This window comes from Penicillium malachiteum, assembly GCF_028827825.1.
Source record: "Penicillium malachiteum strain IBT 17515 chromosome Unknown utg000005l:1.0-9002435.0:326005.0-9005861.0, whole genome shotgun sequence".
Taxonomy (NCBI): domain Eukaryota; kingdom Fungi; phylum Ascomycota; class Eurotiomycetes; order Eurotiales; family Aspergillaceae; genus Penicillium; species Penicillium malachiteum.
In genome coordinates this window covers 2,305,204-2,320,590 of record NW_026643099.1, presented here as the reverse complement: position 1 = coordinate 2,320,590, position 15,387 = coordinate 2,305,204, and the positions used below count along the sequence as shown (strand labels likewise).

At 49.1% G+C, this 15,387-nt stretch overlaps 4 protein-coding genes across 4 annotated transcripts; 3 read left to right on the top strand and 1 right to left on the bottom strand.

Annotated features, from left to right (window-relative positions):
* Positions 1-480: 480 nt before the first annotated feature.
* On the bottom strand, positions 481-2,802 carry N7483_010870 (uncharacterized protein; the record flags this gene model as incomplete). Its single annotated transcript, XM_057094297.1, has 1 exon — positions 481-2,802. The coding sequence occupies one exon, from the start codon at positions 2,800-2,802 to the stop codon at positions 481-483; it is 2,322 nt and encodes a 773-aa protein (XP_056940268.1).
* A 1,999-nt stretch (positions 2,803-4,801) lies between these two features.
* Positions 4,802-7,735, top strand: N7483_010869 (putative serine/threonine protein kinase; the record flags this gene model as incomplete). Its single annotated transcript, XM_057094296.1, has 4 exons — positions 4,802-5,305; positions 5,388-5,709; positions 5,774-5,871; positions 5,990-7,735. The coding sequence occupies 4 exons, from the start codon at positions 4,802-4,804 to the stop codon at positions 7,733-7,735; spliced, it is 2,670 nt and encodes an 889-aa protein (XP_056940267.1).
* A 794-nt stretch (positions 7,736-8,529) lies between these two features.
* Positions 8,530-9,139, top strand: nut2 (mediator complex subunit NUT2; the record flags this gene model as incomplete). The annotated part of the gene is made up of 3 exons (XM_057094295.1): positions 8,530-8,560; positions 8,596-8,710; positions 8,764-9,139. 3 exons carry the CDS (start codon positions 8,530-8,532, stop codon positions 9,137-9,139), a joined length of 522 nt encoding a protein of 173 aa, XP_056940266.1.
* Positions 9,140-11,317: 2,178 nt separating this feature from the next.
* On the top strand, positions 11,318-12,394 carry N7483_010867 (uncharacterized protein; the record flags this gene model as incomplete). Its single annotated transcript, XM_057094294.1, has 1 exon — positions 11,318-12,394. One exon carries the CDS (start codon positions 11,318-11,320, stop codon positions 12,392-12,394), a length of 1,077 nt encoding a protein of 358 aa, XP_056940265.1.
* Positions 12,395-15,387: the final 2,993 nt, after the last annotated feature.

The following is a 15,387-nucleotide window of genomic DNA, read 5'->3' as shown; positions in this document are numbered from 1 at the left end:
ACTAGGAGTCATAATATACTGCCCAGGTGATACTAGTAGAGAAATCCATGTAGAGGTGTTTGTATGTAAGAGCGACATCGCTGATTCACTTGATAATGTTCTGTGCTATGTACGTCCCCAATCACCTCGGTCATCCACATGCTCGTCAACTGTACTAGATGGTAGGAATAAAAACAAAAACGCAAACAATATGATAGGGGGGAATCTCAAAAATGTGTGGAGGGGAGAGCCAAAAGCGAATGAATGTACCAGAGAAGAGTATGCAGCAAACTCCGCCGCTAATGAGAAATGACAGTGCAGGGATGGGTGCGCAAAACAAGGATTAAGAAACATGAAATATAAAAACATAATCATCAAAATATAGGGAAAACATAATCCAAACATGCATGCCCCTCAGTCGTAGAGAGTACCCAATTGTATATCAATCGAATGAGGGGAGTCAAAGCAAATAATAGAATAGACCTAGATCTATTCTTATGTTCAAACTTGAATGTAACCAAGTCCACCGAGAACGCTCTTGCAATCGGTTACTGGCAAATGGGTTACACCCAAATTGCGGACAAGGGCACCAGCGCGAAGACGTTGCAGACCAATAGCCACCTTCCAGGCCTCAGTATCCTGTAGCACAAAGACATAGCGCTTACCCTCCTGATCGCGGATGCTCGCACGAAGGACATGGAGACCACGGAACTCAGACTGAGGGGCAGCACGCACGCCGCCGCCGTTAATACCACTGGCATTGGCACTTCGAGCAAAGCATGCAGTTGGAGATGCGAGACGACAAGTGTTCTTGCAGACTTTGAGTAAATTGATAAGAAAGGCATCGGACTCTTCGCTGGTGGGCACTGAGTGAGCACCGCCACGACGGAACGAGAAGGGGTTGCTGGAGCCCGGCTTAGCGGCTGGGGCGCCCATCTGCGGACACCAGACCTCAGTCAGCTTCAGAGTCCAGGCCTTCACGTCCCACTCGCGCTGACCAACTCCTCGCAAGTCGTCATCAACGAAGAGACCTTCGGTAGTAATGCGAAGCACGAGGCCGTCGGTCACCATGCCTTGGCCCGAGACCAGCTGGGCAACTGGAGTCTTCATGAAGGCATTAGTGAATTGGTAGACTCCCTGGATCACGATCTTGTCAGGATCCTTGGTGGAATATGAGCTGCGCTGAGATGGAGGAGGTGTTGTGCGAGACGTTGACTGAGAGGGTGTATATGATGACTCGGAGTAGGAGGATCCGGAAGCACCGCCATAAGGACGCCGGGGGCGGTCGTAGGGTCGAAAGGAATATGCATCATCTTCGTCGACGGTCGTCCTGGTCGTGGAATATGGTGGTTTTTGTTTTTGGGGCGAAGGTGTCCGAGGCGCAGCTGTAGCACTCGCAGCAGGGGCAGGAGGCTTAGCCTCGCTGGCTGCTTTCTCTTTAGCATCCTGGGCCTTTTTCTCCGCATATCGTTTCGCGGCAGCCTCTTTGAGAGCAGCAAACTTGGCCATGGCCTCCTTCTGCGCTGCGGCTTTTGCAGCCGCTTCTTTCTCGGCGGCTTCTTTGGCAGCCTTATCCTTAGCCTCTTTTTCAATTCGCTCAGTCGCGGCTTTGGCTTCAGCAGCAAATCTCTCAGCTTCGGCTTTGGCCTCTGCAACCTCTTTTTCCAAGCGCTCGCGAGCTTCTTTTTCTGCCGTGGCTTTAGCAGCAGCCATTTCTCGCTCAAGCTGCTCACGACGCTCCTTTAATTCCTTCTCCATGGCTTCTCGCTCCGCTTGCCTTTGCTTCTCTTTGGCCTCTGCCTCTCGTTTGCGCTTAAATTCCTCCATCTTTTTGCGCAAATCTTCTTTGCGCTTGGCCTCGTCCCGTTCACGTTGACGCTCTTTTTCAGCGGCCTCTTGCTTTTTCTTTTCTTCGGCTTTAACTCTCTCTCGTTCTCGTTCTCTTTCCTTCTCCTTTTCCATCTCTCTCTGTCTTTCTCTTTCCCTTTCCCTCTCTCTTTGCCGTTCCTTTTCTCGTTCCCGTTCTCGCTCTCTTTCTTTCTCCTTTTCTTTTTCTCGCCGTTCATTCTCCTCCCTCTCCCGTTGTCTCTGTCGTTCTTTCTCCCGTTCTCGCTCTCTCTCCCGTTCCCTCTCTCGCTCCCTCTCCTTCTCCTTCTCCCGCTCCCGTTCTTTCTCCTTTTCTTTCTCGGCGTTATCTGCTTTTGAATCAGACTCGGCTTGGCCCTTATTTTGATTGCCAGCATACTGATTGCCCGAATGTTGTCCTCCTCCATACTGCTGTCGTTGTTGTCCTGATCCTCCGTTGTACTGCTGTTGTCCCGGCCCACCACTATGGTTTTGTTGTCCATTACCAAAATTGGCATTGGACTGGCCATTGGCGTTCGATCCTCGGCCTCCAGAGAAACCACCACCAAAGCGATTTCCTCCATTACCACTGCCGCCGAAGAAACTCTCTGCCTTCGATTGCGATAAACCAGCAGCCCATCCAGCAATACCAACCCCAAGCGCCACCACTATCATTGCCATTGTACTATTGCCACTGCCATTGGAGGAGACAGCCGCAATATACCATGTCTTCAGTGCCGGAGAAATGAGAGACCAGATCATGACTACTACTAGTGTGCTTGCGACGCCCGCGAGAAAGCTGTTGCGATTTGTTTGCAAGGAAGGTAAGTAGAGGAAGCCGGCGCCGGAGGAATGCGGTGGTATTACGAAAATATCGTAGTTCCCAGGTGGCAGATCGGAAGACTTGCGATATTCGCCTTCGGTGGTATGAGGATTCTCACCATGAGGAGGTGGAGGCGGCGGCGGACCATCATCCATGATGAATAATGTGATATGTAGTTAAAGTCGTAGGTCGTAAGCAGTAGATCGTATTCCAAATGTACACTGTACTGTTTGGTGTTTATATTTTGTCGTCAAAAAACTCTCAATTCTTCGTGGTATATGTGTATCTCGTGAAATCGAATTCGAGTAACCTGGCGGGTCTAGCGGGAGACGTTCGTAGCGCAGAAACGAGTTGATCGCCAGGTCATGTTCGTCGAAATAGAATATATGCACTGAGGCCCTAGGCCACTCAGTGCGTGAGAAGCCGAATCAGATGGGAGGGGTGGTATAGGATGGAAAAAAAAGATATGTATAATATGATCACCACAAAAAACACAAGTTCACGGACCGGGGAAAGGCAACCGAGAAAGGAAAAGGGTATAGGGGACCGTGAGATGAAGAGGATCCGGGAGCGTTGCTACGGGGGATCGGTTTGTTTAGGAGAAAGTGGGAGCCGCTAACGATCGGCGGCTCCATGCAGGGCAGACGTGGCCATCACACACAGAAAAACAAGGGCGCATCGGATCCGATGTCACACTCGAGTCTAATCAAGGGAATTCTAAGATAATTCGATCTTATGGATCGATTTCAAATATTCAGCCATGTTGAATTCCTCGTTGACCACGCGAGGGTAAGACCGCCGTTGAGTGGACCGAGTTAGATGCCAGTGTCACAGTAGGGATACCGATGTGATCTACACCTTGCTTAATTCTTTATCTGCTCAAATGATTGCATTGTCTTCTTTGTTGGCTTCTTAGATTGTGTCAATGTACTTTTACTTAAACTTAACCTTTTTCAGACTCTTCTGATCTTTATCTCTTTCCATTTTCTGTATTTACATACTGGATGTATACTCTGTAATGACCCCAGCAACCTGTTTGTTGTGATCCTTCCTAATTAGGTATAGCTTATCGCCGCTTACCTTATCTTGCAGCCTCAGGCATACTATCGATTTCGTATGCCGCTAGTACTCCATAGTGCACTCCGTATGCATTTCCCCATTAAATCCTGGAGATCTATTGAGATCTTACCGAGTATGAACTTGATAGATGGGTCAGACTCATATGATCTTTACAGACTTCATCCATTCACAACCCATATTGGAAATGTGGGAATTTCGTATCCAGGGTTCATGGTCTCCTTCCAACACGACAATGTTTGGGGTGTTGAGAAACCCCAGCTCGTGGGGGCGAAGATCACTAGGCATCACTGGAGGAAACCGTGTCGACTTTGCGGTCAAGCGGTTGAGGCACAATAATGCACATAGTGGGTCCATCATGACGCTCGACTCGGAGTCAACCCGCGGTCGGAGCAGATATCCAGAATGGGAGATGGGGAATAGGCAGAGACTATCGTAAATAGCGAAACATGCTTCATGGTGATAGGCCCTAAGTTGACAAGAAAAGAGACAGTAGGCCGCCACGTTTTCAAGATTCTCAAGTTCGTCATACTCTTGCCAAGTGTAGAGCGACGGAATGTCCCATGATCGGGGCAGGCGGTGCGGGACCCTGATCAAGCCAACTCAGTGTTGAGTTCAACTCGAGTCACGCCTGAACAAGGTCAGGCAAAAGTTGAATATATATATATATGGAAAGGAAGAGTATTAAGAGAAATCAAAATTTCTAAAATATCAAAATATAAACCAAGTCGAAGTAATAAAAATGGAGAACCTTGACGTTTACTACTACATACAGGTTCAACGCAAAGGAAACAGGAACCACAACGTGACCCGCGCCCGGTGATTGGATCGTAATCCCCATCCTTCATTCTCTCTCTGCATCTCGTTTCCAACGTTGGAGGCTCTGTGCTTGGTCTAGAAACTCTTTTTGCCTCGCTTGCTCGTGGTGGTCAGGCACTACCTCATTTCCTCTTCTCCACTGCCCTCTTTGGCCCCAGGCGTCGGTCTTCCTCCCCTTCTCCTATGCCGCATCGATAGTCCCACCCGATCCCCATCATCCCTCCTGCCCTTGAAGGGCAACTCTCCCCCCAAAACACCATGTCCGCCTTTCAATCCTCCACTCAGTCCCTCCAGGGTCAAGCTGCACCATCTCGCCAATTCGCCGCCTATAATCCTGTCGCCGCCGCTACAGCTCCCGCAGGGACATTCCTTCCCGGGACCAAGGTCCAGGTGGGCGAGCACCGCGTTGTGGTGGACAAGTATCTCTCGGAGGGAGGCTTTGCTCATGTTTACGTCGTGCGATTGCCCCAGCCAATTCATGGCTCCGAGACCGCGGTCCTGAAGCGCGTCGCTGTCCCCGATAAGTCGGCGCTGGCGAGCATGCGCACCGAGGTGGAGACCATGAAGAAGCTGAAGGGCCACCGCCACATCGTTAAATACATTGATTCGCATGCCTCCCAGCTGCGTGGTGGTGGTTACGAGGTTTTCTTGCTCATGGAGTACTGCGGGGGTGGCGGTCTGATTGACTTTATGAACACCCGCCTGCAGAACCGATTAACAGAGCCGGAGATCATCAAGATCTTCTCAGACGTGGCCGAGGGTGTAGCCTGTATGCACTACTTGAAGCCTCCACTACTACACCGTGATCTTAAGGTAGAGAACGTGTTAATTTCCCGGACGGCAGGCTCGTCCTGCTATAAACTGTGCGACTTTGGATCAACTGCCCCCCCCGCGTCCAGCAGCTACGTCTGCCGCGGAGGGTCGATTAATCGAGGATGATGTACAGCGACACACAACACTTCAATACCGAAGCCCAGAGATGATTGATGTCTACCGGAAACAGCCTATTGATGAGAAGAGTGACATTTGGGCTCTAGGTGTGTTTTTGTACAAATTATGTTACTATACCACCCCGTTTGAAGAAGTTGGACAGATGGCGATTCTCAACGCCAGCTTCAAATACCCCGCCTACCCGCAATTCTCGGACCGCTTGAAGCTGTTCATTGGTGAGTTAGATACTTCGACAACCCTCGAACATCCGATCTGAAGCTCTGGAACTAACGGCCATAGCCTCTATGCTGAGGGAACTGCCTCAGAAGCGCCCGAATATATACCAAGTTGTGCAGGAAATATGCAAGATGCAAGGGAAGGAAGTTCCCATTCGAGATGTACGTGTTGAATGATCGAAGGCGACTATTACGTACCTAACTGACCTCTCTAGATCTACTCCAATCGAACTACGTCCGAGGCACGAAAAAAACCAGGAACTACCTCCAACCCCGGTAGAGCCCCCCCGCGGTTGGCGCAAAGTTCTCACCTCCTATGCAAGAGACGCAGATCATCCCCGAGATTGCGCCGATGCGACGGGGACGTCCAGGAAAGCCACAGTCCTCCCAGTATGACTCTGCTAAAGCGAGCCCTTCGCCGTATCGCGGCGAATCCGACCCGTTCGCAACCTTGGATGCGGGTTCCCGGAACAAGAAGATCGCGGAGGACATGTCGAACCGGTTCCCCTCCTTGGAGCAATTTGACATTTTGCATGAAAAAGGCGATAAGTTTGATTTTGAGCCAACTCCCGAAGAGCCTGCTTCAGTGGAAGAAGATCTCTCGCAGAGACTTACCAATGCCCTGGCAGATGATGCTTTTGCTAGGCGGGCCTCTCCTGAACGGCCGGTGACAGCGTCTAATCGGCGGTCCCAGGCATCGCCCATCAGGACACCCACCCAGGAAGTCACCAATCGCCAATCGACTCCATTGTACCAGCCAACTCCTCAGCGGCCTGCAATGGTCTCAACGGGGACGATGACCTCTCCAGCTCAGACACCTCGTTTGCCCGACCCGAAGCTGTCTAGTCGTCCAATCTATCGATTCCCGGTCTCGGATGAACAGCGACCTACAAGTCAGCCATGGATACAAGAGGAAGAGAAGAAGGCCCCATCCCCTCCTTCTTCGAGTCTGAGACCCGAAGCTAGTCCTCGATTGTCATCTGACCGACTCTCCTATCACTCTAATTCGGCACGGCCCTCCATGGAGGCGTTACGACGACCTTCAACATTAGATGTGCAGAAGCCTGCCGCAAGATCGAGATCTGCGATTGGTAAAGCTCGTCCTGTGTCGGTTCAGTCGTCAAGCCGTCCCCATGACTTTGAGCCATCACGGTCATCTCTGGATCTCTCGCGTTATGAAGGTGGTGCACCACTCCGCTCTGTTCGGACTGAACTGGACCGTGACTACGATCAGGCAAATATCTCTTCTGATATGGACTATCTTCGGGCTAAAGAGGAGGAAGAGAGCAATCGCAAGCGGGAGAAACGCTCCAGTACCGGGGCCAAGCACAGCAAACGTGGCAGCTTGTCTACGCTATCCTTTTCGGGAGGTAAAAACCTGTTCGCTGGCCGATTCGGTGATGCGTTCCGTCGCTTCGAAGGCGGCAATCAGGATAAACCCGGGACTCCAGTTGAAGAGAATCTCCCCCAGCCGCAAACGATTAGCTCAGAGAGCCTGGATTCACCGAGCGAAGGCTTTTCGCCTTACCACGATGATCCATTGGATGATCTCGAGCGCGATGATATTTCACCCGAGATGCGTCGTGAACTCGAGCGCCGCCGTCTCTCCCAGGAGGAGAAACGAGTAGCGAATGCCGCGGCTGAATATCGCCGTCGAGTCGCAGAAGATGGCAGTGGAAGAGCTGGTAATGACGGATCTCGGTCCAAAGCGATTCTGAACAGAGTGCAAACCTTGCTTGGCGAAACGCAAAAACCGGCTGTGCCCAAGACTGCAACTGGCTATGGCAAGTACACGGACACCACTGCTTTGCAGGCAAAGCAGGATCTTGTGCAGCCCTCTGCTACGAGTCCATTGCCTATCTCCCGAACTCCAGGTCCTATCTACGGCAGCCGTGAGGCTCCTGTCGTTGTAGCTCCACCAGATAGGAGGGAGGGAGCCAGCGCCCCAGCAGGGCTTCCGCAATCTGCGAGCTCCTCCGCGCGTCCTGTTCCCTCACGACCAGCTGCGCCAACTGCGCCCCCCTAAGCCGAAGAGCCTCCGTGTGGGTACACAGGACACATCGCGGCCAAGCACAAGCGCTAGCCAGGGGCGTAGCGTTTCCTCCCAGCAAACACCACTTAGCCCATCAGGTGAAGATTGGGAGGCTAATTTCAGCCGACGATTCCCCAGCCTGTCTGGGATGGAAATGGAGACAGAGATTGAGATTGCTAAGTATCCGAAGTTGCGGACCCGCGAAGTGTAAAGATATGTCGATAGATGATGTGCTTTGTGGTTTTTAGCGTGCTTGAGCCCTTGATGGGCTTGTGTTGGGTCTTGAGAATGTATGGTTCCCCTACAGGTGGTGTGCATATAGAATTACATATTGAAGACCGGATGTTTAGCTCTTCTTTGCAGATCTTTCGGTCTATGTTGACTGGAGTGAATAAACATGATTCACATCTTTCCAAGATTCTATCCTCAAGCTTCAAGTAAGACCTGTTTTGTATATGAATCGAAGGTTTGTATCTCACGACGCTATATAAGGACGTGGTGATCCAAGGTTGCTCAGGTGCCAGTGGCACATAATCCGTCCATGAAGTGATGAATCAATTTTTAAAAATTTAGAATCTTACTTGTCTTATTTTACCTGAATGAATATACATAGTAACTGTAGAATTGGGGTCTACTGTTCACTCTTGGCTTGGAGTTTGCATGTGTGGAAACCCCATCTTATCAGGCTTCATCTGAATAGGTACACCGCCTTCTTTATCACTCTCACTCTCCACCGTGAAACTTCATTGCTCGCACCGAGTTCACCAGAAACCGAATATTCCTACATCATGGCTCCAGTGACATTACAGACAGTCGATAGTACGATTCTTGTTATCATGAAACCTCAAGACTAGCGCTAATTGCGACCACAGACGAGCTCAAAGATGTGATCCAACACCTCTTCGAGATCCAATCCGCTGTCCACGGCTACCTAGGTCCTGAGACACAGCAAGAACTAGTTCGCAAAATGTGAGATTTCATACGCTCTTGAGAAAAAGTTTACAAACTAATCACCCTCGCAGTAAAAACCTCACCCTGGCATTATCCAGCCTCTCCAATCACACCCAAGAGACCTCAACCCAGGCGCCCAATACCCAATCAGCAACCCACGACCCTTCAAATCCTCCTCTCTCCAGCATCCAACTCCCTCCTGAGATTATCGACTACGTGGACGCAGCCCGTAACCCAGACATCTACACCCGTGAATTCGTCGAGCTTGTTCAGCGCGGAAACCAAGACTTGAAGGGAAAGCGGGAGGCCTTCGCGGGGTTCCGAGATGTGCTCGCGCGTGAAATGAGAAGTGCGATGCCCGAATGCCGCGGCGAAGTGGACCGTGTAGTTGCTGCAACGGGTGGAAGTGTCGATCGGGAGGGCGCAGAGTCCACACAGACACTGTAACTGCTCTACGAAGTACCTGCAGGAGGCCCTACGTGACTATCTCAGTCATGTATCATTGCCAGGCTGACTTTCAGGAGTCCTTTACGAATACGACTACAGTATATGCATTTACGGGCGATTTTTCAGATCTTGACACTATGTCGAATACGGCGCAGTAGGTCGCCGCACTGCTACCGTAGCTATACAGCTAGCCAAAGATGGTATCCATGCCGATGGATACATCATATCGCGCGATTCTTTTTACATGGCATCTGGACCGAAATAGAAACAGGCACGGGCTGAGTTCTTTGATCGAATGCTTGATATCATTATGATGTTTTCGCCGTTTCAAGCGGGGGTTTCTTTGTCATGGGTTATTGCCGAGAACAAAGAAATTGGGGGCCACGATGATTGCAGTGGCCGTGTCTATGATCACCAATGCCGAGTAACACAGAATTCAGGGCCCAAGGGCATCCGGCCGAGTTTCAGACTCGGGCGTTATTTTCCCAGGTTCATGATATTTTCAGTGATGAAATATTCGGAGATTTTCCGAGCTTGAACGTGGAGCGGTGACAATCGTGACAATCACGGAGACGATCACCTCGATGGGAAAGTCAGTGCGTTTCGGAGAAAGACGGTCCACGAGCCGCCAGGGCGTATGTTGCCCTGGTGTCAGACTTTGATGATCCATGGATTTTTACTCTGTATTCCTCTCATTTCGGAAACTTCCTGTCGGTATTGAGGGAGGCTGGGGGATTTGGTTTATGGAAGGCTTTCATCCCCGACCTCGATCGCTAAGGCTCTAGCCTGCGGATCGAGAATCCATGCATGATGCAGATGAAGTATGAACATTACAGAGCGGTATGAGTTTCTCCGTGTTTTTCTGGGAGTCTAGGAGTCCGGGGTAATGGTTAATGGAACGCGCGTGGCCAAATATATCTAATTAACCTTGACTGATAATGGTAATGATCTTAATACATGACTCAATGTTAATATCGCCCGGGTAAAATTATATGTGATCTGCACTTCTGCCACTCTTATAGGAACACGTTTACTTCCAGGGTGTACCTACACCGTACCTGGTTGCCTTGTACAGGGTACATGAGGACCTCTTCCTAGTTCCCTTTTACGGTTAAAATGGACAAGTTCAAGTTGAGTACACAAGTATCAATATAGGGATATCAAGGTGCACACGATCAATGTTTATAGGCTAGGACCGTGCTCCAATATGGGATGCTCTTACGGCCAATGCGGTCCGTATCCCGTGGAGTTGACGCGTAGTTCTGGGGGTAGTGTATACTCCGCACACAGGATCCAGCGGCTCTCCAAAGCATCGAATGAGAATCAAATGCAGGGAATCCCTGTCGCACAATCTGGATACGCCGGCTACTCCCCGTTGAGGTGGGGCAGACTGCCTTCTCCAGCTTTCTCCAGTTTCTCCGGTTTCTCCCCCAGGTTTTCCGTTTAGGAGTTCCAGGTTTTCGTGATCTATTAAATTCCGTAAATTCCCTACTTTCAGGATGTTTGAACCTTAGGGAGTCCACCTACGTAGGTTTTAAGTGAGGAATTTCCCCGAGTTTTCAATAAATCCTGCCAGCCCTGGATGGATGAGGCGCTCCACCCCGGAATCCTTCCAAGTTTGAGTCGAGTTGAGTGGTTCAGGTTATATGGGGCGAAAATACCGGTATTTGAGTATGAAATACTTGGTATGAAGTCGCTCTATAATTTCAAGTTATGCACTGTGCCCAGGTGTGCTTTGCTGTCTTGATATTTGAATTTATTTGAATTACTGGAGTATACGGGGATTTACTAGACTGATAGAACTTGACTTCGAACACATAGTTATCTAAATATAACATTCTAAAATATGAGGACTCCAATGTGAAGTATAACAAATACGAGGCCTTAGCCCCAGGTTGGCGCAGGGATTAAGCCCCCCCGGTCCACCCCCGATTCCGAGCTCTTTGTGTTTTTTAGTACTGGGACCTCATCTCTTTTCGCTTTTTTGCTTTTTTTGCTTTATGGGCGTTTTCTTTTCTGCTAAAATCGATCGGTTCCACTTTTCTCTTTCTTTATTACTCAAAGCCACGATCGACAAGCCCCGCAACGTCCATATCAACGCCAGTCTTGCACCTAATCTCCTCTTTTCTTCACACCATCTTTTTCAGAATGCGCCGTCCCCCATAAGCTGGTTCAGCTATGGCGAATATTACTGCCGCCGGCAATGGAATCACCGGCGGCTACACCGGTACTTCGCTAGGAATGCAAATCACCATCGCCACGCTCGCTGGTGTTACCTGGTATAATGCATTCGAACTGGTCACCCTCGTCTTCGTTACATTTTCGCAGTATCACGGTCTATACTTCTGGAGCTTACTGATATCGTCGTCTATCGGTCTGGTACCTTACTCATTGGGCTTTTTGTTGAAGTTCTTCAACTTGACCTCTGCCGGCCTTTCGGTGACCTTGCTCACCATCGGCTGGTGGTGTATGGTTACAGGCCAATCTATCGTTCTATACTCTCGTCTGCACTTGGTCCTTGATAATCGGCGAATCCTACGGCGCGTTTTAATAATGATTCTGGTCGACGCCGTCATTCTACACATCCCAACCACCGTCTTGACTTATGGTACAAATATAGCCCAGCCACATGCTGACCGGTACGTGAACGGCTATAACATCATGGAAAAGATCCAGATGACTGGATTCTGTCTCCAAGAATTCATCATTTCGGGTCTTTACATCTGGGAGACAGTGCGCATGCTCCGACTCGATCCAGACCGTACGAAACGCAAGATCCAGTGGCAGCTCCTGATCATTAACATGATTATCATCATCCTCGACCTGGGCCTACTAGTCGCCGAATACATGAACTACTATATCATGGAGACCATGCTCAAGGGCGCCGTCTACAGCATCAAACTGAAACTCGAGTTTGCCGTCCTGGGTAAACTCGTCAATCTCGTCCACAACCACGTCTGGAAGCCCGAATCCTTCTCCGGTCCTCAAGACTTGCCCGACTTCGTCGACGCTACTCGTGTTACCTCCGATGTCACCCACGCTGCCCCAAGACAGAGCCACCGCGCACCAGACTGGATGGATGCTGATGATATCTCCATCGCCATGTTCGAGCACTCCCCGCCAACCAACACGTCCGATACCTCAAATTCCTGGACCGAGAGGCATGCGGTCCACCTTATCGATTTCACCAACCCTTTTGTTAAATATCAGCGACACTCGTCTCGTTTATCCGAGAAGCCACAGGATCCTGGCTAAGCGGAGAGTGTGTTTATGAGATTCCGATTTTCTTTTTTAACGATTCACGGCTTATGAGATATGTTTGTATGTGATATTCCTCAATCAACGGTCACCTTATCTCTCTCCACATCCGCCTACAGAAGTTTCGTCACGAGGGTCTCTATCCTCAACCCTTGCGGATCCCAGCGCCCGGCCCTCGGATTCCGTGTTGATCACCATGCACATCTGATATGGTGATGCAGGCTTATCAGCGACACGCCACCTGTCATGCACGGACAAGATCTATCTGGAACTTAGATGTCTTGAATATGTTGTACAGACTTATATGTTATGATACCTAGTCGGTGGACCTCCATGATGGAGGGATCGGCTCTATACCCTTTGTTACACAATATACTATACTATTTGTTCAAATTAAAAAAAATCCATTTTTCGATATCCTTAACTTGAATTAGGGAGATCATACTTCGATTGTGATCCAGGAGAGATCATTTATAGTCGGATGTGTCATCCTTTGACTCTGATGGTGCGAAAAAATCGGTACAGAACCTCCCAGTAATAGGCACTCCCCGTAAGGCAACGTCCCTTTGAAAAGAACTCTTTTCTCTGGAACCTCGCAAAGGTCCAAGAAGAGCCTTTGTAAAATTGCCGTTTGCCGAGCATCGACCAGAGCATCATGGTTCATGCCCATGAGGTCGTGGCCCTGGAAGAGCAGGGTAAATAGGAATGGCAGGTTCAATGGGAATGAATGTCATCTGAAGGTACTTGCGAGCAAGTCCCTTCACCTCCTGCGAGTTTAATGCCTGGGTGACATGGTCTATTTGTGATTTTTATCTGACTCCAACTTATCGATTTTGATAAGCGGTCTGTCCGACCATGTCTTTGATTGTAATCGCAATGTTGTTGTCCTCTTGTGGGATCAACCCACATTTTCGCGTCTTCGTCAAGTTTGATCTCGGCCATACCCACTTCCAGGACTACCACAGGTCTGCTTCTGCCTGTAGTTCTCATTTGATGATGTCATTTTGATTCCTGTAGGTGAGGACAACCCAGCTGAAAAAAAGCATTGTCTTAATGTCTATTAGTGCTCGTGCCTTTCTTTTCTTGAGTCATTTTGGGGTTGAAAGAAGGAATTGAAGACACAAGTATTTTCTCTAGCCTAAGCTGGGTCACTTCGGACTTCCATCTAGGCCACATCTCTCTAGACATATCAAAATTCCGGCAACCTTGAAATCAGGGTATACACAGTGGTGATGCTTTGGGAATCCTTTCAACCGCCGTTATAGCCTCAATCCACGGCACTTTGACTTAGAAAAAAAAATCAGAGACGGGGAACATGTCGTGTCACCGTCTCAGCGTTTGTACCGCCGTAATTGAGAATCATCGACTGATTTCTTTCGGGTATGAGAAATTGTTTGAACCCGGAGCGTAGGTTGTGCTTGAAAACCTGCACGCTCTCGAATCATCTGACGCAGCAGGATGCACATGTGCTAAGATAGGCAGAGTATATGGATCTGCGATCTTTCATAGGTGAGTTTGGATGGATCTTAAAGCTATCCCACACATTCCGACTGGCGTATGGTGATGGCCAAGGAGGTTTGAGAAAGCAGCATCCATTATAACCACATCTCTCAATTCACCTCTCTCTGGCAAGTTGTGATACCTCCAGGAATGAGGGCATCTGTAACTGTAACATCATCATGCTGAAAGGTGTAAATGATGGACCATATACATCTCGCACACAGTATTCTCATTAGCCTGTCCCTTGGATATTAAAGAGTTCATGAGCGTTCCTGATGCTGGGTTTCAAGGACGATGCAGAACACCCTGGAGAATGCCCTCACAGCAGCAGAAGAAACACATGTCGATGTCGTCTTCTAGTTTTCGAATAGCATCCATACCCTTCCACACTTGTATTATGGTCTGTTCTTCCAGTAGAAAGCCATGTCTACTGCTTGAACACAGAATCCACTAAATATGAGAGCTGGAGATTAGCTTCATCCAATAAGATATGTGACATGGATTGTGATCTATGGTTCAAGTTTGAATTAAATACCTTGTTCTTAATCATGAACTATCCAGATTGCAGTGTTCTGCAGGATCTTTGTCCTAAGGTCGAGACAGGTCACGCAAAACTCCAGTGAAGAGATCAAGGGAACAAAAACGCCAGTATGCCACGGGCCGTACAGAATGAGTCGTTTGATGTGTAAGGTGGACATTTTGAAGCTGCTGGTCGGCTACAGGATTGGCAGAACGACTCGGAGTCGCACGACGACACGAGATTGATCTTCTGTGACTTGATTATATGTCTGGTGACGGCCATTCTCAGGGTGGATAACAGTCTCCCCCTTGCGAAAGGAGGCGAAAGTTCCTTTTGACCAAATTCCAGGAACAGCCATTTGCTGACATTTCTCCATCTCCTTTTTTCCATATCCTAGGTTCCAATAAGTCCAAAGTATTGGCCCTTGTTCTCGTAAATCACTTGAGAGTCGATAGTTCTCAGCAGCTTTGGCATCTGTGGCGTTATTCAATCCCAGAATAAATTTCTCAATAAAGATCCTCCGGATGCCACCTGTCGTTGATAAATACTTCTTGATTATCCATTTCGGCCCCAGCTTGAAGTTGTCCAATCTCTTGACATCTAGACAACGTTTCCATGTGTTCAGGCACTTCGGTATGCAGGTCTGCCTCCAGTTAAAAGATCAATCGGTCTTTCTCCTCTCTGTTCTTTGCATAAGCAAAGAGCTTGGACTTGTCCCCCATTTTTGCGATTCCCAGTATCCAGAATGTAGAAGACCGAGAAGTCAATGACAGCCCTCAATCAGTAGGACATACACAACGGGTTCAACCAAGCTGCAGTCCTCACGATTTTTTCCACGCAGCACCACTGCATGCTTGAATTTACGATGTGACACGTCAAGTTGGTAGAAGCTGTCTTAATTGGTGGGTAAGCCCGGTTGAGGTTCCCGGGCAACTTTGAGATCTCCAGCCTTGTTGAAGACATCCGGCCA